Source organism: Acanthochromis polyacanthus, chromosome 5 (genome assembly GCF_021347895.1).
Source record: "Acanthochromis polyacanthus isolate Apoly-LR-REF ecotype Palm Island chromosome 5, KAUST_Apoly_ChrSc, whole genome shotgun sequence".
Taxonomy (NCBI): Eukaryota; Metazoa; Chordata; class Actinopteri; family Pomacentridae; genus Acanthochromis; species Acanthochromis polyacanthus.
Window position 1 is genome coordinate 33,727,566 of NC_067117.1, and position 23,048 is coordinate 33,750,613.

At 39.2% G+C, this 23,048-nt stretch overlaps 3 protein-coding genes and 1 long non-coding RNA gene across 7 annotated transcripts in view; 3 read left to right on the forward strand and 1 right to left on the reverse strand.

Moving 5' to 3' along the window:
- The window catches only part of LOC127534000 (uncharacterized), a 49,711-nt gene that overhangs the window by 8,232 nt on the left and 18,431 nt on the right, over positions 1–23,048 (reverse strand). For both annotated transcript variants that reach the window (XR_007941903.1, XR_007941902.1), the window contains exons 2-3: positions 17,265–17,388; positions 5,538–5,661 (exon numbers count right to left, since the gene is read on the reverse strand). This is a non-coding gene — a long non-coding RNA (uncharacterized LOC127534000). The remainder of the gene's footprint in view (positions 1–5,537; positions 5,662–17,264; positions 17,389–23,048) is intronic.
- Positions 1–23,048, forward strand: part of LOC127533991 (transcription factor HES-5-like) — a 42,851-nt gene that overhangs the window by 4,687 nt on the left and 15,116 nt on the right. The window contains exons 1-2 of one of the 3 annotated variants that reach the window (XR_007941895.1): positions 1,246–1,535; positions 1,645–2,179. Coding sequence is in view for 2 of the 3 variants with exons in the window: in XM_051948155.1 (XP_051804115.1) it covers positions 1,413–1,535; positions 1,645–2,067 (546 nt within the window). In the remaining variant the exon portion in view is untranslated. Of the gene's footprint in view, positions 1–1,245; positions 1,536–1,644; positions 3,031–23,048 lie in introns of those variants that run through there. The other 2 variants (XM_051948155.1, XM_051948156.1) reach the window with 2 other exon arrangements.
- Positions 7,399–23,048, forward strand: part of LOC127533992 (transcription factor HES-5-like) — a 44,301-nt gene continuing 28,651 nt past the window's right edge. The window contains exons 1-2 of the mRNA XM_051948157.1: positions 7,399–7,521; positions 7,631–8,165. Coding sequence (XP_051804117.1) covers positions 7,399–7,521; positions 7,631–8,053 — 546 coding nt within the window. The 3' untranslated portion in view covers positions 8,054–8,165. The remainder of the gene's footprint in view (positions 7,522–7,630; positions 8,166–23,048) is intronic.
- LOC127533994 (transcription factor HES-1-like) lies at positions 19,011–20,723 on the forward strand. Its single transcript, XM_051948163.1, has 2 exons — positions 19,011–19,246; positions 19,356–20,723. Exons 1-2 carry the CDS (start codon positions 19,124–19,126, stop codon positions 19,686–19,688), a joined length of 456 nt encoding a protein of 151 aa, XP_051804123.1. The 5' UTR covers positions 19,011–19,123; the 3' UTR covers positions 19,689–20,723.

Below are 23,048 nucleotides of genomic sequence, written 5' to 3' on the forward strand. Positions count from 1 at the left end.
TCTCCTAACTCTAATGACTGGCTTTACTTAGCCAACTGCATTCTGTCGTAGTGTGACGTCCACATTCTGTCACACTAACTCTGACCTGAATGGACAACAACATGGACTCATTGGGATCTAAAGTTTTAAACTAGAGAACCAAACATGATATTTGATCTTTAAGTATGAATTACTTAAGTGAAAATTTCACATGGAGCTTGTGTATCCATTTTTTAATGTTAACAAAGGTCACTCACTGCCTGTGCCAAACTGGACCTTCCAGTCAGTTTGCAAAGCGGCACATGTCTATTTTATGTTAATACAACAAGTGTGGGAAAACTCTGGAGAACAGAGATGACTGGAAATGACACAGACTCCACCAGCAGACACTTAATTCTCCAAAGAGAATTGGCACACTTCAGGAAGCTGCTGTCCTCCCAGGAATCCTCCCACCCTCAGAGCTGAAATGTGGAACCAGCTGATGGTCACAAATCAGTCACGATCACAACCAGAGGTTTAAAATGTACAACAGTGATCACAAATGAAAAATACAACAGGCCAGATCATTTTGATCTTATTTCAAGACAAGAAAACCACAACAAATTCAACATTTTACAAATTGTCAGAACCAGCCAATGGGATCGTTTCCCTCCAGATGGGTGGTGATGTAATGCTCTGTTTCTATAACAACACACAGCCAGCATCTGTCACACAAGTCCCTTTGTTGTTCATTGACCACAGCACAGGGAGTCAGTGTGGGAAACTCAGATCAACCTCCTACTCACACTGACGACAAGACACGTGTCAAAAGACTCGACTGCATCTGGACAGCAGCAGGATTATTGTCTGAAGTTATTTGACAAGCCAACAATAAACATCAGCTCATAATAATAAATTAGAAAGTTGTGTGTTTATGAGGTAACAATATTGTTTTAAAAAGCAAATTGTGAAAAATCAAAAAATTGATTAAATTATTCACCTTCAAACATTTCATGTCACCAGTGAAATTTTAAGTTTACCGCAAGAGAAACACAGAACAAACCTGAAAATACAAATTTCATTTATTCTGGATATGTTTGTTGCCAAGTTATTCCATCAGAGAAGATATTCTCCCACGTGTGTGATCAGACTGTAAGTGTGTGCTCAGTCAAAGTCATTGATCCCAGCATCAGGCAGCACATCTGATCTCTCCACAGGGTCACCACTTTCTCAGATCCACACAGAGCTCAGTCAGTCTCCCTCCATCTCCCCCCAGTCCTCCACCTGTTCCCCTGAGATCTAACTATTGTCCCCCAGGCATTAATGACAGCATGTTGCTGCTCCACATGTCTCATTGTCTCACAGAGCTCTCTGATTGGCTCACACTGTGGGAAACCTCAACCAGACCAAGACCCACACATTCATATGGAGATGTGGGACTATAAATAGGAGGGATGAAACCAGCACACATCACATTCTCTCTACACAGACCTCTACAGCTCACACATCCAACCATGGCATCTACAATCACTGCAGCAATGACCAATTCTCAGGAACATCTGACTCTGACCCACAAGGTAAATTGGACATTCATGGACACTTTAACATCATTCATGACAGCTTTATATGCTGAACACTATGCAGTCCTGAACACTTTCATTCATGACTTTGTTCTTCTCTCTGCAGCTCAGAAAACCTCTGGTGGAGAAGCTCCGCAGAGAGCGAATCAACAGCAGCATTGAGCAGCTCAAGTCTCTCCTGGGTCCAGAGTTCCTCAAACAGCAGCCAGACTCCAAGATGGAGAAAGCAGACATCCTGGAGATGACAGTTTGCTTCCTGAGAAGACTGCTGCAGCAGCATCAAGCAGTCAACACAGCAGTTGTGGATCAGGGCTACTCCAGCTGTGTCAGAGAGGTGATGAACTTCCTGTCCAAGGAGGAGGTGAAGACACAGTCCCAGAGAAGACTGTTGAACCACTTCAGCAAGCTGCAGCCGTCCTCTGAAAACAACCTGACAGAGGCTGACTTCTCTCCTCTCAGCTCCACAGTCCAGAGCAGCATCACCAAAGACAAGAGTCCAGTCAACAGCGCCCTCTGGAGGCCGTGGTAGACACCTGCACACTGGACTTACTACCAGACAGCATCTAATGACCACATTGGTCAAAGATTACTGGACTGAATTCTATGAATTTCATGAACTTGTTCTTCTCTATGTACAGAAGGTTGATTTGTTTTTATTCTTTGTGTAAAACAACATTTCCTGAGGAAACGACAGCAACAATATCTATCAAGATAAGAAAGAAAACATGTTGTCATGCATGTTGCATGAACCTAATCTGATTGCATTTGCAATTACTAGCTCCTGTCATATTTCATTTGTTGGTAATTGTATGGTGACCTTTGCCATCTTTTAATAGTTATTGATCACTGTGATAAAACTATTTCTTTCTGCTGGAAGGACAAATTGTCAAAATGAACAAAAAGCTGATCTATTGTAAGATCCACATGTTTATCCTTTAATTCTAAAAGGTTTGCTTCATGTCAAAATGTTCCTACATTTGTGCTTTGCTGTGCATTATACAGTTGTGATATTTCTTAACTCTTGTTAAATATTGATCATAGTGATCTAAACACATCGTTGTCTTTTTAATCAGTTGTTGAAACTTTTCCTGTTGTATGGGATGAGAAAATGATCTGTTTTAAGATTAGTCATTTTATCCAGTTCCTGCAAAAGGTTAGTTTAATGTTAAACTGTCACAGTTATGCAGTGACAATGGATTTTTTTGACATTTTAAAAGTCAATTCAAATTCTTTCCTATTGAGAATGACGACATGTTTTAGGGTCAGTCGCTCAATATGAGTTTTTTTTTCTCCATTTGGGAGAAAAAAAACAAATGCTGTGAGTTCTTTGTCTTTTGTAAAGACAGTTGTTCCTTTACTCTGTATGAGTACACTGTGTCTTGTAGAAATCTACAAGTTCTGGTTGTGATGTATCATCACCTGTTGTTGGAGCTTCATCCTTCAAGTGGCTCATTGAGTCTTGTTCAATAAACAAAGAATGTCAGCAGAAAAATGTCTGTTCTCGTGTCATTTTAAGTTGTAATTACCTTTGAAATAATGATGAAAAACTGATTGTCTTCCTAATATGAATTTTCAGTTCATTGATAACAATCTCCATCATTATTTCAATATTTGGCTTACATGTTGTTATAAAATGTGTCACATTTTAACATACAGTTATAAAAGTTTAGTGTAAAACACAGAATTGTAACATGGTTCATTTCAGACTTTTGATGAGCAGGTATTATCAATGTCATTTCACTCTGCTCACATGAAGTATGTGAAGTCATCACACATGTACACTACCTGTCAAAAGTTTGGACACACCATCTCATTCAGTGGTTGTTATTTAGTTATTTTCTACATTGTAGATTAATACTGAAGACATCAAAACTATCAAAGAATACAGATGGAACTATGTTGTAAACAAAAAAAGTGTTAATCTTCAGGATAAATCTACAATGCAGAAAATAATACAAATAAATAAAAACACTGAATAAGAAAGTGTGTCTAAACTGTTGACTGGTAGTGTATTTTGAAGACTCTACTGCTGCTCAGTTCATTTCATATATTTATCAGTTTCAGGTGCTTTTTGTAAACATTTGAAAGGCAATGATCTCCCTCCTCAAAGAGGTCACACGTTGCATCTAATGTGATGCATAATGAGGCACACTTCTATTGTTCCTGCAGTGAAAGCAGTGGAAGGACAGAGTGTGGGAAACCAGATTAAACTCACTCACAGAGCCCCTGTGGAACAATCCATCCAGACCTTTGCCCTGAAGGGACAGAGGTTTAGAAGGAATCCGACTCCAAAAACTTCTCCTCCATCATGCTGTTGGTTGTTCCTCAATTTTGTAAAGAATCATCACTTTTTTGAACATTGTCATTTCATTTTGTGAACCTTGAATCAAAATATTTACCATAAGATGTTTGAGAATATTTAATTTGTGGAGTGGAACCAATGACAAGATCTGAAGAAATGAGAGGAAGAAAAGTGGAAACCACAGAAACCATCACACTGAGTATTTTTACATCACTAGTCAGATTTAATAATCATCTGATATTTTCCAACAAAGACATTCAGTCTTATTAAAACCCTTCATTGCTGGTTGGAGTCCAAACAAAGGAGCTTCCCTGTCACTGAGGTGATTCAGAAACTCTCTCTGAATTTGTCTAGAATGAACAAAAGAGCAGTCAATAAAAGAAGAGGATTGTTTGTAGTGAATATCAGTAGAGCACTAAGATGTTGTTCTTTCCAGTGAGTGCAGGTTGATGCTGACAACTCAGATTATTTAATCAGATGAAGGATCATTTTGTTGATACTCATCAATTGTTGGTACATTTTCAACAACAATCTCTAAAAGGTCAAAAGGAAAACTATTGAAATTGGACAATCCTGTTTAATACGTCACACATATTCTCTGAGTGGACAGAGCGTCTGAGAGGTGGAGATCTGAGTGGTAAGTGAGTCTGATTAGCATCCTTAACCACTACAGCAGCAGACTGTTGTCCAGTGGGATTTGGCACACTTCACAACCAGCTGTCTCAACCTCTCCTCCTCATTCATAAAACTGGAATGTTCAGCTACAGTATATTTACTTTCCACTGCCGTGGCTTTAATACGGAGGTGCAGACATAGTATTATTATTATTGACAACCCATGTAGTTTTGACTCGATTTGAAAGTTTCATCAAATGGTTGAACAACCAATCATGTAGTTTCCCTCCAGATGGTTGGTGACGTCAGGTTGTGTCTGTGTTAAAGCACACCACCAGCATCCGTCACAAAAGCTCCTTTCAAAGCCCTTTTGTGCTGCACTGACCACTTCATTCACACACTAAGTGTGGGAAACTCAGAGCAACTTTCTACTCACACCAACGATGGAGCACAAGACAGAGGACACACCTGCTGCATCTGGACAAGATGACATTGTCTAATTTAAACACAAATACAAAAACACCATGGAAATGCCACGCTGTTCTCCTGTGGTATGCAGCACCAAAAAAATAACAAAAAAACTGACTGCTTTTAAGAAAAAGTTGTTTAAATTATACACATGAGATGCCTGCAGACAAAATGCTTTTAACATGTCTCAATAGAATATGAATATATATATATATATATATATATATATATATATATATATATATATATATATAGTTGCTGGGAAACGATTAAAAATCTCCAATGTGATTAATTGCATGATTTTTCTACAATTAATTATTGTGCGTAAAATTAAATAATGAACTTAAAACGTAGTGTATTCTGCATTTTGATTTAAAAGTACTGCTACATGAACAAAAAATAATTTACATTTGATTTGCAAACACTTGAAACAAATAAAGTGCTTTTTAACAGCAGTATTCTGTTCACTCTGTAGCAGCTAAAATATTTCTTGTAAATCTCAACCTAAACATTGATGTAATCAAATGTCTGATGTAAAGCGCACCAGACGACTCTTCAGGCAGCAATGCAAAACTTTCTCTAAATCTAATTATGGGAAACTTGGAGTTCACTTACAGCTTTCCTTCTCACTCGTTCTCAGCTCTGTATTCTTTTCCTCTGTTCAGATTGCAGAGTCACTGTTGCTCTTGAGCTCAATTTAGGATCAGTTCTCCTCCACAGGTACATTGTCCAAGATTGTCTGAAACAGAGAAACAAAACACACGTGATGTGATGTCTTCATGTCTTTCACAAAACAAAAGCACACAAGGTCCCTGATGTTCCAAAATGTGTGACAGATATGATGATGGAATGTTGAAGTGTTCCACTACATATGCTGACATGTAGGACATGGAACATATCTGAGAAAACAATCTGAGGTTTAGAGATTCAATCTCTGTTCTTCTGCCTGTTGTCAAAAATCAACACTATTAAACGTTACATGTGATAACTGGGGATGATTCAGACGATGTCATATCTGGCCACTGTATTCCTGACTGAGAGCAATAAAAGGTTTAGAGAACCATCTCCTAACTCTAATGACTGTCTTTACTTAGCCAACTGCATTCTCTCGTAGTGTGACGTCCACATTCTGTCACACTAACTCTGACCTGAATGGACAACAACATGGACTCATTGGGATCTAAAGTTTTAAACTAGAGAACCAAACATGATATTTGATCTTTAAGTATGAATTACTTAAGTGAAAATTTCACATGGAGCTTGTGTATCCATTTTTTAATGTTAACAAAGGTCACTCACTGCCTGTGCCAAACTGGACCTTCCAGTCAGTTTGCAAAGCGGCACATGTCTATTTTATGTTAATACAACAAGTGTGGGAAAACTCTGGAGAACAGAGATGACTGGAAATGACACAGACTCCACCAGCAGACACTTAATTCTCCAAAGAGAATTGGCACACTTCAGGAAGCTGCTGTCCTCCCAGGAATCCTCCCACCCTCAGAGCTGAAATGTGGAACCAGCTGATGGTCACAAATCAGTCACGATCACAACCAGAGGTTTAAAATGTACAACAGTGATCACAAATGAAAAATACAACAGGCCAGATCATTTTGATCTTATTTCAAGACAAGAAAACCACAACAAATTCAACATTTTACAAATTGTCAGAACCAGCCAATGGGATCGTTTCCCTCCAGATGGGTGGTGATGTAATGCTCTGTTTCTATAACAACACACAGCCAGCATCTGTCACACAAGTCCCTTTGTTGTTCATTGACCACAGCACAGGGAGTCAGTGTGGGAAACTCAGATCAAGCTCCTACTCACACTGACGACAAGACACGTGTCAAAAGACTCGACTGCATCTGGACAGCAGCAGGATTATTGTCTGAAGTTATTTGACAAGCCAACAATAAACATCAGCTCATAATATTAAATTAAAAAGTTGTGTGTTTATGAGGTAACAATATTGTTTTAAAAAGCAAATTGTGAAAAATCTAAAATTTGATTAAATTATTCACCTTCAAACATTTCATGTCACCAGTGAAATTTTAAGTTTACCGCAAGAGAAACACAGAACAAACCTGAAAATACAAATTTCATTTATTCTGGATATGTTTGTTGCCAAGTTATTCCATCAGAGAAGATATTCTCCCACGTGTGTGATCAGACTATAAGTGTGTGCTCAGTCAAAGTCATTGATCCCAGCATCAGGCAGCACATCTGATCTCTCCACAGGGTCACCACTTTCTCAGATCCACACAGAGCTCAGTCAGTCTCCCTCCATCTCCCCCCCAGTCCTCCACCTGTTCCCCTGAGATCTAACTATTGTCCCCCAGGCATTAATGACAGCATGTTGCTGCTCCACATGTCTCATTGTCTCACAGAGCTCTCTGATTGGCTCACACTGTGGGAAACCTCAACCAGACCAAGACCCACACATTCATATGGAGATGTGGGACTATAAATAGGAGGGATGAAACCAGCACACATCACATTCTCTCTACACAGACCTCTACAGCTCACACATCCAACCATGGCACCTACAATCACTGCAGCAATGACCAATTCTCAGGAACATCTGACTCTGACCCACAAGGTAAATTGGACATTCATGGACACTTTAACATCATTCATGACAGCTTTATATGCTGAACACTATGCAGTCCTGAACACTTTCATTCATGACTTTGTTCTTCTCTCTGCAGCTCAGAAAACCTCTGGTGGAGAAGCTCCGCAGAGAGCGAATCAACAGCAGCATTGAGCAGCTCAAGTCTCTCCTGGGTCCAGAGTTCCTCAAACAGCAGCCAGACTCCAAGATGGAGAAAGCAGACATCCTGGAGATGACAGTTTGCTTCCTGAGAAGACTGCTGCAGCAGCATCAAGCAGTCAACACAGCAGTTGTGGATCAGGGCTACTCCAGCTGTGTCAGAGAGGTGATGAATTTCCTGTCCAAGGAGGAGGTGAAGACACAGTCCCAGAGAAGACTGTTGAACCACTTCAGCAAGCTGCAGCCGTCCTCTGAAAACAACCTGACAGAGGCTGACTTCTCTCCTCTCAGCTCCACAGTCCAGAGCAGCATCACCAAAGACAAGAGTCCAGTCAACAGCGCCCTCTGGAGGCCGTGGTAGACACCTGCACACTGGACTTACTACCAGACAGCATCTAATGACCACATTGGTCAAAGATTACTGGACTGAATTCTATGAATTTCATGAACTTGTTCTTCTCTATGTACAGAAGGTTGATTTGTTTTTGTTCTTTGTGTAAAACAACATTTCCTGAGGAAACGACAGCAACAATATCTATCAAGATAAGAAAGAAAACATGTTGTCATGTATGTTGCATGAACCTAATCTGATTGCATTTGCAATTACTAGCTCCTGTCATATTTCATTTGTTGGTAATTGTATGGTGACCTTTGCCATCTTTTAATAGTTATTGATCGCTGTGATAAAACTATTTCTTTCTGCTGGAAGGACAAATTGTCAAAATGAACAAAAAGCTGATCTATTGTAAGATCCACATGTTTATCCTTTAATTCTAAAAGGTTTGCTTCATGTCAAAATGTTCCTACTTTTGTGCTTTGCTGTGCATTATACAGTTGTGATATTTCTTAACTCTTGTTAAATATTGATCATAGTGATCTAAACACATCGTTGTCTTTTTAATCAGTTGTTGAAACTTTTCCTGTTGTATGGGATGAGAAAATGATCTGTTTTAAGATTAGTCATTTTATCCAGTTCCTGCAAAAGATTAGTTTAATGTTAAACTGTCACAGTTATGCAGTGACAATGGATTTTTTGACATTTTAAAAGTCAATTCAAATTCTTTCCTATTGAGAATGACGACATGTTTTAGGGTCAGTCGCTCAATATGAGTTTTTTTTTTCTCCATTTGGGAGAAAAAAAACAAATGCTGGGAGTTCTTTGTCTTTTATAAAGACAGTTGTTCCTTTACTCTGTATGAGTACACTGTGTCTTGTAGAAATCTACAAGTTCTGGTTGTGATGTATCATCACCTGTTGTTGGAGCTTCATCCTTCAAGTGGCTCATTGAGTCTTGTTCAATAAACAAAGAATGTCAGCAGAAAAATGTCTGTTCTCGTGTCATTTTAAGTTGTAATTACCTTTGAAATAATGATGAAAAACTGATTGTCTTCCTAATATGAATTTTCAGTTCATTGATAACAATCTCCATCATTATTTCAATATTTGGCTTACATGTTGTTATAAAATGTGTCACATTTTAACATACAGTTATAAAAGTTTAGTGTAAAACACATAATTGTAACATGGTTCAGTTCAGACTTTTGATGAGCAGGTATTATCAATGTCATTTCACTCTGCTCACATGAAGTATGTGAAGTCATCACACATGTACACTACCTGTCAAAAGTTTGGACACACCGTCTCATTCAGTGGTTGTTATTTAGTTATTTTCTACATTGTAGATTAATATGACTGCAATATGGCGGCAGGCCGAGACAAGCAGGGTGGAGAGCCTCTGTCTTTGGCTAAAATTAAACCTGAAATATACACCACTGCTGATGGCAAAAGCATTGTGGAAGATGTGATGTTGAATTTTTTAGTGGTTAAAATGAAGACAATGGCACAAGATGAATTGGTGCTTTTAACAACAAGTCACTTTTCATCTGAATGGATTGCGAACTCAAAGAGAACTCTGTTTGAACTCTGTCCTGGGTCTACACAGCGCAATATTCAGCACAGAGGGGAACAAAAAGACGCAAGTAATGTCAAGAGTTGCCTTGCTTTGCTAAACGAACTTGGTGACAACATTCCCCGCTTTGTGTCGCATCATCTGGATGAGTTGCCTCCTGTGTCATTTAATAGCATTGATGTTTCGTGTTTACTCGCCAAAATTGAGAAGCTGAGTGCGGATGTGACTGCTTTGAAGCAAGGAATGAATGGGCAGGTGAAAGTTTCTGCTGATCTCTGTACGGCTTCTGAGGTCCTACGCCGGCGTCTGAGCGTGGTGGAGCAGCGTGACCTGTCTCCGGGCAAGGCTACCGGCTTCACAGTGTTACCGGCCGCCCCACATGTCTCCTGCCATGGCGACACGCCGGCGGTGGACACGGAGTGCACGTCTGATGTACACGCTCAGCATGGGCTCCCGAGTGGGAGCAGTTCCGTGCGTGATGGTCCTACAACGGAATGGTTGGCTGAGGAGGATGCTAACGCAGCGGCTACAGCAGCTACTTGGTCCACTGTGGCAAAACGCCACAGACCACTGGCTGCTACTACGCTGGAGAGACCCAAACCCCGGTTGAACAGGCCAATGCAGCGGGAAAAGAGAAGCGTTGTTGTCGGTACTGGCCCGGGTAACAATATTCGAACTGTGCGGACTAAAATGGTGAGTGTTTTTGCTCCAAAGTTTACGCCTGAACTAGAAGCGAGCGCACTGTCACTTTACTTGAAAGACAAACTTGGGCGTGAAGTTATGTGCTCAAAGATTGTGACAGCACAGAGCCGATATAGCTCGTTTAAAATTACTGCAGAGTGTGATGATATTAAAGAAATGTACGATCCGGCTTTGTGGCCAGAAGGCGCGTTTGTGCGGCGTTTCTATGAGATGCGTAAACCAAAAGCAGTTCCAAGAAATACAATGCTAAATGCACCTGGGATGTGAATGACAATGAAATAATGAAAGTTACATCATATAACTTTCGAGGATTGCGCCTGGGTCAGACAACAGCAGATAAAGTCCGACGGCACGTTGTTGACCAGCTGTTAGAGAGCGTGGACGTTCTGTGTATCCAGGAGACCTTTCTTTCGAAACAGGACCTGGGCAATCTGAACTCTGTGAATGTTGACTTCCATGGGGCAGGGGAGTCTACAACAGACTTGAGTTTGGGGATTGTGCACGGTAGAATACCTGGAGGTGTGGCCATTATGTGGCATAAAAAATATGATCCTTTTATTGATGTGATTAGACTGAATGTTGATTGGTGTATAGGTGTTAAAGTTGCTCGCAATAATAATGCTTATATTATTCTGAATGTTTATACTCCATTTGAATGTCATGATAATGAGGCTGAATATTTGCAAAGACTTGCTTTTATTGGTTCTTTTATTGAAGAAAGTGACTGTACAAGTATATATGTTATGGGTGATTTTAATGCAGATATTTCAGATGATAAGTCTTTCTTTGGTCAACATTTGATTCAGTTTTGTTTGGACAATAAGCTGAATCTGTCAACTAAGGTTTTCCTACCAAGTGACAGTGACACTTATGTCAGTGAAGCCTGGAATACAACCTCATGGCTGGATCACTGCATTTGTACTGCAGATGCTCATGAGGCTATAGAAGAGGTTGAGATTATGTATGGGATGGCAACAGCAGACCACATACCAGTTGGTATTACACTGAATGTTGAGAGTCTTCCCAAACAAACACATGTTGAGAATCATACAAGAGAAGGAAAAGTGGAGTGGTCCAAGCTCACTGAGTGTGACCTACAGTATTATCATAACCTAACAGAAATGAGCTTGGGTAGTATCCCTATCCCATATGATGCTTTAATGTGTGGTAATATTAACTGTGGTAGTCCTAACCATAGCAAAGATCTGTGCAATATGTATGATCTAATTGCTGCTGGACTAAGGGATTCAAGTATCCCATTTTGTAAAATAAGGCTTAGACAACAAAATATCCAACCAGGATGGAATGAGCATGTGAGGAAACATCATCTACATGCTATAGAGGCATTTATAAATTGGGTTGCTGTAGGTAAACCAAGGACTGGTCCAGCATTTGAACTTAAAAAACAGGCTGATAAACAGTTTAAATATGTGCTGCGATATGTTAAGAGATCTGAAAACAATTTTAGGGCTGATTCTCTGGCCCCAAAATTGTTGAAATATGAGGTGAAAGATTTCTGGAGAGAAGTTCAGGTGATGAATGCATCTAAAGTTCCACTGCCCTCCACTATAGATGGAGTGTCTGGGCCAGACAATGTAGTTGAGCTTTGGAGAAAGCATTATAGTGATCTTTTTAACTGTGTTAAAAGTGAACAGTTTGCTATTGGTAATCTCCCCTCTGACAATGTAGTCATCACGACAGAGGAGGTGTCTGATGCCATTGAGACTTTGTCATTAAATAAATCTTGTGGCTTGGATCAGATTACAGCAGAGCACTTAAAATTCGCTAGTCACAGAGTTGTAGTATTACTTGCTTTGAGTTTTACTGCAATGTTAATTCATGGTACTTTGCCCAGTTCTATGCTGTCTGTTCTGCTTGTCCCTGTAGTCAAAGATAAAACTGGGAAAATCTCTAGTATTGACAACTAGAGGCCCATCGCCCTGGCCAGTGTAATATCCAAAGTTTTTGAAATTATATTAATGAATAAATTTCAGAGCTTTTGTACTACTACTGATGAGCAGTTCAGCTTCAAAAGGAAACATGGGACTGATTTGTGCATTTATGCCCTGAAGGAGGCAGTAAGGAAGTACAGAAGGCAAAATTCCACCATGTTTCTGTGCTTCCTTGATGCCTCCAAGGCTTTTGACCGCATTAACCATGGCAAACTGTTCACTAAATTACAGCGTTGAGGGGTTCCTCCCTACCTAATCCGGGTCCTGCATTTTTGGTACACACATCAAACAATGCAGGTCAGATGGGGTGGAGTAACATCCAGCCCTTTTTCTGTCACAAATGGGGTGAGGCAGGGTGGGATTTTGTCACCTACACACGTGGACAAAATTGTTGGTACCCCTCAGTTAAAGAAGGAAAAAACCCTCAATTCTCACTGAAATCACTTGAAACTCACAAAAGTAACAATAAATAAAAATTTATTGAAAATTAAATAATCAAAAACAGCCATTACTTTTGAATTGTTGATTAACATAATTATTTAAAAACACAAACTAATGAAACAGGCCTGGACAAAAATGATGGTACCTCTATAAAAGATTGAAAACTATTTGACCAGAGTGACATGATTAACTCAGGTGTGTCATTTAATTGACATCACAGGTGTTTCCAAACTCATAATCAGTCAGTCTGCCTATTTAAAGGGAGACAAGTAGTCACCCTGCTGTTTGGTGAAAAGGTGTGTACCACACTGAACATGGACAACAGAAAGCGAAGGAGAGAATTGTCCCAGGACATCCGAAAAAAATTATAGACAAACATCTTAAAGGTAAAGGCTATAAGACCATCTCTAAACAGCTTGAAGTTCCTGTGACAACAGTGGCTCCTATTATTCAGAAGTTCAAGACCCACGGGACAGTAGCCAACCTCCCTGGACGTGGCCGCAAGAGGAAAATTGAGGACAAATTGAAGAGACGGATCGTTGGAATTGTATCCAAAGAGCCCAGAGCAACCTCCAAAGAAATTAAAGGTGAACTCCAAGGCCAAGGTACATCAGTGTCAGATCGCACCATTCGTCGTTGTTTGAGCCAAAGTGGACTTCATGGTAGACGACCAAGGAGGACACCACTGCTGAAAAAAACTCATAAAAAAGCCAGACTGGAATTTGCAAAAATGCATGTTGACAAGCCACAAAGCTTCTGGGAGAATGTCCTTTGGACAGATGAGACCAAACTGGAGCTTTTTGGTAAGGCACATCAACTCTATGTTCGTAGACTCAAAAACCAAGCATACGAAGAAAAGAACACTGTCCCTACGGTGAAACATGGAGGAGGCTCAGTAATGTTTTGGGGCTGCTTTGCTGCATCTGGCACAGGGTGTCTTGAAAGTGTGCAAGGTACGATGAAATCTGAAGACTATCAAGGCATTCTGGAGAGAAATGTGCTGCCGAGTGTCAGAAAGCTTGGTCTCAGTTGCAGGTCATGGGTCTTCCAACAGGACAACGATCCAAAACACACAGCCAAAAACACCCAAGAATGGCTGAGAGAAAAGCGTTGGACTATTCTAAAGTGGCCTTCTATGAGCCCAGATCTGAATCCCATTGAACATATGTGGAAGGAGCTGAAACATGCCATTTGGAGAAGACACCCATCAAACCTGAGACAACTGGAGCTGTTTGCTCATGAGGAGTGGGCCAAAATACCTGTTGACAGCTGCAGAACGCTCATTGACAAATACAGAAATCGTTTAATTGCAGTGATTGCCTCAAAAGGTTGTGCAACAAAATATTAAGTTATGGGTACCATCATTTTTGTCCAGCCCTATTTCATTAGTTTGTTTTTTTTAAATAATTATGTTAATCAACAATTCAAAAGTGATGGCTGATTTTGATTATTTAATTTTCAATAAATTTTTATTTATTGTTACTTTTGTGAGTTTCAAGTGATTTCAGTGAGAATTGTGGGTTTTTCCTTCTTTAACTGAGGGGTACCAACAATTTTGTCCACGTGTGTATGCTCTTTAACCTTTACATGGACGATCTCTCACATAGATTAAAGAGTTGTAAGACAGGCTGCATGATGGGGGAGAGACTTTTAAACCACCTGCTTTATGCAGATGACTTGGTTATTATGTCACCCTACTCTGCATGCCTGCAGCAGTTGCTCACAGTCTGCTCTGAATACGGGGAGCAGTATGATATCAAGTTTAACTCCAATAAGAGCGTTGTGATGGTCGTGAAGACTAAAGAACAGATAAAGACAGTGTTTCCTGAGTTCTCCTTGTCAGGAGGGCCGTTGGCTGTGGCGGATAAGGTGAAATACCTGGGTCACATCATCAGGAGTGACCTCTCCGATGATGATGACATCTAGAGGCAGTATTGTAAACTGTATGCTCAAGCAAATATGCTGGCGCGAAAGTTTGGATTCTGCACAGAAAATTGTAAAATTGCATTGTTTAAAGCTTTCTGCACACCACTTTACACTGTGCACTTGTGGTGCTGCTACACTAAAGCTAAATACAACAAGCTGCGTGTTGCCAACAATGATGCTTTTAGGCTCCGATTGAAGGTTCCTCGCTGGAACAGTGCCAGTTTCCTTTTTGTGCTAAATAATGTGACTACATTAAACGCTGTTATAAGAAATTTTATTCACAGATTTATAACAAGACTGATGGTTTCTCAAAATGAAATTATAAATGTTTTTATAAATCTAAAGCGGAGCAGTGTCATGTACAGTTCTGAGCTCTGGAGTCACTGGAGAGACTGCTTATATGGATTATAATTGTTGTTGGTTTTTGTCTGTTGGTGTTTTGTTTGTTTTTATATGGACCGTTACTGTGTCTGAAATAAATAAATAAATAATACTGAAGACATCAAAACTATCAAAGAATACAGATGGAACTATGTTGTAAACAAAAAAAGTGTTAATCTTCAGGATAAATCTACAATGCAGAAAATAATACAAATAAATAAAAACACTGAATAAGAAAGTGTGTCTAAACTGTTGACTGGTAGTGTATTTTGAAGACTCTACTGCTGCTCAGTTCATTTCATATATTTATCAGTTTCAGGTGCTTTTTGTAAACATTTGAAAGGCAATGATCTCCCTCCTCAAAGAGGTCACACGTTGCATCTAATGTGATGCATAATGAGGCACACTTCTATTGTTCCTGCAGTGAAAGCAGTGGAAGGACAGAGTGTGGGAAACCAGATCAAACTCACTCACAGAGCCCCTGTGGAACAATCCATCCAGACCTTTGCCCTGAAGGGACAGAGGCTTAAAAGGAATCCGACTCCAAAAACTTCTCCTCCATCATGCTGTTGGTTGTTCCTCAATTTTATAAAGAATCATCACTTTTTTGAACATTGTCATTTCATTTTGTGAACCTTGAATCAAGATATTTACCATAAGATGTTTGAGATTATTTAATTTGTGGAGTGGAACCAATGACAAGATCTGAAGAAATGAGAGGAAGAAAAGTGGAAACCACAGAAACCATCACACTGAGTATTTTTACATCACTCGTCAGATTTAATAATCATCTGATATTTTCCAACAAAGACGTTCAGTCTTACTAAAACCCTTCATTGCTGGTTGGAGTCCAAATGAAGGAGCTTCCCTGTCACTGAGGTGATTCAGAAACTCTCTCTGAATTTGTCTAGAATGAACAAAAGAGCAGTCAATAAAAGAAGAGGATTGTTTGTAGTGAATATCAGTAGAGCACTAAGATGTTGTTCTTTCCAGTGAGTGCAGGTTGATGCTGACAACTCAGATTATTTAATCAGATGAAGGATCATTTTGTTGATACTCATCAATTGTTGGTACATTTTCAACAACAATCTCTAAAAGGTCAAAAGGAAAAACTATTGAAATTGGACAATCCTGTTTAATACGTCACACATATTCTCTGAGTGGACAGAGCGTCTGAGAGGTGGAGATCTGAGTGGTAAGTGAGTCTGATTAGCATCCTTAACCACTACAGCAGCAGACTGTTGTCCAGTGGGATTTGGCACACTTCACAACCAGCTGTCTCAACCTCTCCTCCTCATTCATAAAACTGGAATGTTCAGCTACAGTATATTTACTTTCCACTGCCGTGGCTTTAATACGGAGGTGCAGACATAGTATTATTATTATTGACAACCCATGTAGTTTTGACTCGATTTGAAAGTTTCATCAAATGGTTGAACAACCAATCATGTAGTTTCCCTCCAGATGGTTGGTGACGTCAGGTTGTGTCTGTGTTAAAGCACACCACCAGCATCCGTCACAAAAGCTCCTTTCAAAGCCCTTTTGTGCTGCACTGACCACTTCATTCACACACTAAGTGTGGGAAACTCAGAGCAACTTTCTACTCACACCAACGATGGAGCACAAGACAGAGGACACACCTGCTGCATCTGGACAAGATGACGTTGTCTAATTTAAACACAAATACAAAAACACCATGGAAATGCCACGCTGTTCTCCTGTGGTATGCAGCACCAAAAAAATAACAAAAAAACTGACTGCTTTTAAGAAAAAGTTGTTTAAATTATACACATGAGATGCCTGCAGACAAAATGCTTTTAACATGTCTCAATAGAATATGAATATATATATATATATATATATATATATATATATATATATATATATATATATATATATTGTTGCTGGGAAACGATTAAAAATCTCCAACGTGATTAATTGCATGATTTTTCTACAATTAATTATTGTGCGTAAAATTAAATAATGAACTTAAAACGTAGTGTATTCTGCATTTTGATTTAAAAGTACTGCTACATGAACAAAAAATAATTTACATTTGATTTGCAAACACTTGAAACAAATAAAGTGCTTTTTAACAGCAGTATTCTGTTCACTCTGTAGCAGCTAAAATATTTCTTGTAAATCTCAACCTAAACATTGATGTAATCAAATGTCTGATGTAAAGCGCACCAGACGACTCTTCAGGCAGCAATGCAAAACTTTCTCTAAATCTAATTATGGGAAACTTGGAGTTCACTTACAGCTTTCCTTCTCACTCGTTCTCAGCTCTGTATTCTTTTCCTCTGTTCAGATTGCAGAGTCACTGTTGCTCTTGAGCTCAATTTAGGATCAGTTCTCCTCCACAGGTACATTGTCCAAGATTGTCTGAAACAGAGAAACAAAACACACGTGATGTGATGTCTTCATGTCTTTCACAAAACAAAAGCACACAAGGTCCCTGATGTTCCAAAATGTGTGACAGATATGATGATGGAATGTTGAAGTGTTCCACTACATATGCTGACATGTAGGACATGGAACATATCTGAGAAAACAATCTGAGGTTTAGAGATTCAATCTCTGTTCTTCTGCCTGTTGTCAAAAATCAACACTATTAAACGTTACATGTGATAACTGGGGATGATTCAGATGATGTCATATCTGGCCACTGTATTCCTGACTGAGAGCAATAAAAGGTTTAGAGAACCATCTCCTAACTCTAATGACTGGCTTTACTTAGCCAACTGCATTCTGTCGTAGTGTGACGTCCACATTCTGTCACACTAACTCTGACCTGAATGGACAACAACATGGACTCATTGGGATCTAAAGTTTTAAACTAGAGAACCAAACATGATATTTGATCTTTAAGTATGAATTACTTAAGTGAAAATTTCACATGGAGCTTGTGTATCCACTTTTTAATGTTAACAAAGGTCACTCACTGCCTGTGCCAAACTGGACCTTCCAGTCAGTTTGCAAAGCGGCACATGTCTATTTTATGTTAATACAACAAGTGTGGGAAAACTCTGGAGAACAGAGATGACTGGAAATGACACAGACTCCACCAGCAGACACTTAATTCTCCAAAGAGAATTGGCACACTTCAGGAAGCTGCTGTCCTCCCAGGAATCCTCCCACCCTCAGAGCTGAAATGTGGAACCAGCTGATGGTCACAAATCAGTCACGATCACAACCAGAGGTTTAAAATGTACAACAGTGATCACAAATGAAAAATACAACAGGCCAGATCATTTTGATCTTATTTCAAGAAAAGAAAACCACAACAAATTCAACATTTTACAAATTGTCAGAACCAGCCAATGGGATCGTTTCCCTCCAGATGGGTGGTGATGTAATGCTCTGTTTCTATAACAACACACAGCCAGCATCTGTCACACAAGTCCCTTTGTTGTTCATTGACCACAGCACAGGGAGTCAGTGTGGGAAACTCAGATCAAGCTCCTACTCACACTGACGACAAGACACGTGTCAAAAGACTCGACTGCATCTGGACAGCAGCAGGATTATTGTCTGAAGTTATTTGACAAGCCAACAATAAACATCAGCTCATAATATTAAATTAGAAAGTTGTGTGTTTATGAGGTAACAATATTGTTTTAAAAAGCAAATTGTGAAAAATCTAAAATTTGATTAAATTATTCACCTTCAAACATTTCATGTCACCAGTGAAATTTTAAGTTTACCGCAAGAGAAACACAGAACAAACCTGAAAATACAAATTTCATTTATTCTGGATATGTTTGTTGCCAAGTTATTCCATCAGAGAAGATATTCTCCCACGTGTGTGATCAGACTATAAGTGTGTGCTCAGTCAAAGTCATTGATCCCAGCATCAGGCAGCACATCTGATCTCTCCACAGGGTCACCACTTTCTCAGATCCACACAGAGCTCAGTCAGTCTCCCTCCATCTCCCCCAGTCCTCCACCTGTTCCCCTGAGATCTAACTATTGTCCCCCAGGCATTAATGACAGCAAGTTGCTGCTCCACATGTCTCATTGTCTCACAGAGCTCTCTGATTGGCTCACACTGTGGGAAACCTCAACCAGACCAAGACCCACACATTCATATGGAGATGTGGGACTATAAATAGGAGGGATGAAACCAGCACACATCACATTCTCTCTACACAGACCTCTACAGCTCACACATCCAACCATGGCATCTACAATCACTGCAGCAATGACCAATTCTCAGGAACATCTGACTCTGACCCACAAGGTAAATTGGACATTCATGGACACTTTAACATCATTCATGACAGCTTTATATGCTGAACACTATGCAGTCCTGAACACTTTCATTCATGACTTTGTTCTTCTCTCTGCAGCTCAGAAAACCTCTGGTGGAGAAGCTCCGCAGAGAGCGAATCAACAGCAGCATTGAACAGCTCAAGTCTCTCCTGGGTCCAGAGTTCCTCAAACAGCAGCCAGACTCCAAGATGGAGAAAGCAGACATCCTGGAGATGACAGTTTGTGTCCTGACACACATGCAGCAGCAGAACCAACAGCAGAGAACACTGCTCAAGAACATCAACAAGCTGCAGCCTTCCTCTGAAAACAACCTGACAGAGGCTGACTTCTCTCCTCTCAGCTCCACAGTCCAGAGCAGCATCACCAAAGACAAGAGTCCAGTCAACAGCGCCCTCTGGAGGCCGTGGTAGACACCTGCACACTGGACTTACTACCAGACAGCATCTAATGACCACATTGGTCAAAGATTACTGGACTGAATTCTATGAATTTCATGACCTTGTTCTTCTCTATGTACAGAAGGTTGATTTGTTTTTATTCTTTGTGTAAAACAACATTTCCTGAGGAAATGACAGCAACAATATCTTTCAAGATAAGAAAGAAAACATGTCATGCAACAGTCAAGCTGAATAGACCATATTGGTCAAAGATCATTACAACTGAATTCTGTGAAACTGAATAACTTTTTCTTCTGTATGTACAGAAGGTTATTCATTTATCTATGTGTATTTCACATTTCATGGAGATAAATATTTCATATGCAAATAGTCAACCAGGGCAAAATTTTCTTCATATTGAAAAAGACAATTTGTCATTGTTGGTGTATCAGTGAAATCAACAACTATGCAAATCTTCATTTACTACCACTCTGTGTAAAACTGTGCATCACTTTGTGGTGATACACGATGAAAGAAAGTTTGTTAGTTCCTGACTTGTATCATTTTATAAACATTTAACTGTCCTGTATCTGGACATCTTTTAGATGCTTTAATCCCTTTAAACATTCAGCCCTGATCTGTTTTCAGATCAGAATACACATACTTCCTTTGTTCTAAAAGGATATTTTATTCACATTATTTTTTGTCAAGCCACTTAACTTTGTTTTTTCAGAAAATGTGTTGACCTTTCTTGGTGTTATCTTGCTCACATCACTTGGTGATGATTTAACTTTGATCTGTTTGAAGGTCAGTTTGTTTTCTGCTATGAAGTGCAGATTCTGCTCGTTTGAAATATGTTTTATGTGAGACTGAATAATGATTCATCTCAGAATGTTTGTGTCTTTTGCAAAGACAACTCTTCCTCAACTCAGTTTGAGTTCAGTGTCTTGGAGGTGTTTCCAAGTTACTGTTGTGATGGATCATCACATCTATCTGCCTCCAGCAGTCACTTTCTAAAACATTCACACTGATTTGATCTCAATAAAGAAATCAATGAAGTCAAATACATTTTTCTGTTCAAAAGTCATTTTTTCTCTTGAACACTTGTGTCACAATGACAGAATCATTTCTGCATGTTCTCTTCAGAGTATTTCTCTCAGAGCTAAGAGTGCTGCAGTGACTCACTATTTATCATCATTTTAACATGAATGACAAATAATCTCATGTTTGTAAAGATGATTGTTCTTTCAGCATTTCTGAAATGTTACCAAGTTATCATTATGACTTATCATCACCTGTTGTTGGAGCTTCATACTTGATGTGGCTCACTGTGCCTCGTTCAATAAAGTCTATCAAGCGTAAAGTTTGTGTTTTCGTGAATTTCCCCAACTTTCAACACATGAAGAGTTCATTTGCAAAAACAGGTAACTCTGTTTTGATAAATTTTCTGAAAACATTTTTTAATTGTTTACTTGAGATAATATCAATCAAACTGAAGTTGAGTGGATTTGACTCAGTAGAAAAATACATGACAAAATAGAGAAAAAATACATTATTAGTGTTATTATTGTTATCGCAAGTAAACAATAAAAAAGTGAGTTTTCTGAAAATTTATAAAACGGAATTTTGTGTTTTTGCAAATGAACTCTTCGCATATTTGTCAAATTAAACCTTGTTTTAAACCAGGTTGACAGGTGTCAAAAGGTTGCCACTGACTACCTATCCATCCCTCATCTAAGCAAGGTAGACTCTGAAGCAGGTCTATCAGGACATTTGATAACATGTTAGAAATCTTGTGGTGCTCTACATAAATGCAGCAGATCAAACTGTCTCCCCGTTACAGAAAAATTTACATTTCAAATTTTGCTACAACCTTACATGAGAAGACTCAATGTCACTTTTAGCTGCTGTAAAGTGAAATAGTTAACTTGAATCATTTCCTTCTTTAAAGACCTCTGACCTCACAGCTAATGTGATGTATGATCAGGCACACTTCTATTGTTCATCTAATGACAGCATTAAAAGGACAGAGTGGAAACCAGAGGAAACTCATTCACAGAGCCGCTGAGGGACAATAGATGCTGACCTCTGTCCTGAAGACGCACAGAGTGAGAGGGAACATGCAGGGATTCTGCTCGTTGGTAACGTTAAAACTCTACTCAACCACTATCAAACAACATCACCAGCTGTGGAAATGATGAAAATTAATCATGGAACACAGAGGGAAGTTCAGGAACTAAATAACTAATCACAGTGCTCTGGAACATTACATAACATGATCAACAGAACAAATAAATGCATGCTTCTGACAACTACAGAATCATCAGAGTGAATCTTCATAAAAGACCAGTCAATAAAAGGATTGTTTGTAGTGAATATCAGTAGAGCACTAAGATGTTGTTCTTTCCAGTGAGTGCAGGTTGATGCTGACAACTCAGATTATTCAATCAGATGAAAGATCATTTTGTTGATACTCATCAATTGTTGGTACATTTTCAACAACAATCTCTAAAAGGTCAAAAGGAAAAACTATTGAAATTGGACAATCCTGTTTAATACGTCACACATATTCACTGAGTGGACAGAGCGTCTGAGAGGTGGAGATCTGAGTGGTAAGTGAGTTTGATTAGCATCCTTAACCACTGGTGGTATGCAGCACCAAAAAAAAACTCCACTGTTTTGAAATGAAATTTGGGGAAATGATGTGCAATTTATCCTCTCCATAATGATCAAAAGAAGTTCTTTATTTTCAGAATAAGAAAAAAAATTATTTATCCCCAGGGGCTATTAGGTGGGCAAAGAGCAGCACATTAAAAAAGAGCAAGAGAAAGAAAAACCACAGCAAAGGTGGGTGAAAGCAGCAGATTATGTGCAGTGACAGACCTGCTGCCAGTAACAGTACGAGTGGTTGCTGCAGAGGAAGTAAAAAAACTAGTTAATCAGTTAATTGATTAACATTTCTGGTATTATTCTTAGATTTGATTGACATATAATTACAAAATGTTTATATTTTTATTTACAATTATGCATGTTTAGTGTTGAACAAAGAACAGTAACATGGTTCTATTAAGATTTTTGATGATTAAGCATTATCAGTGTTATCACTCTGTTCATATGGAGTCAATCATCTCATCAAACGTTTAGTTCAAAGACTCCATTTCTGTTCAGTGATTTTGGTACAATTATCAGTTTCAGGTGCTTCTATGGTAAAAATGTCAAAGTTAATCATCCCCCCACCCCGACCTAAAAGAGGTCACACATTGCATCTAATGTGATGCATAATGAGGCACACTTCTATTGTTCCTGCAGTGAAAGCAGTGGAAGGACAGAGTGTGGGAAACCAGATTAAACTCACTCACAGAGCCCCTGTGGAACAATCCATCCAGACCTTTG

Coding starts and splice junctions, on each gene's coding strand:
- LOC127533994 (XM_051948163.1), top strand. CDS start 19,124: ATGAAACCAGCACACATCACATTCTCTCTACACAGACCTCTACAGCTC. Junction 19,247..19,355: donor ATCTGACTCTGACCCACAAG/GTAAATTGGACA, acceptor TTCTCTCTGCAG/CTCAGAAAACCTCTGGTGGA.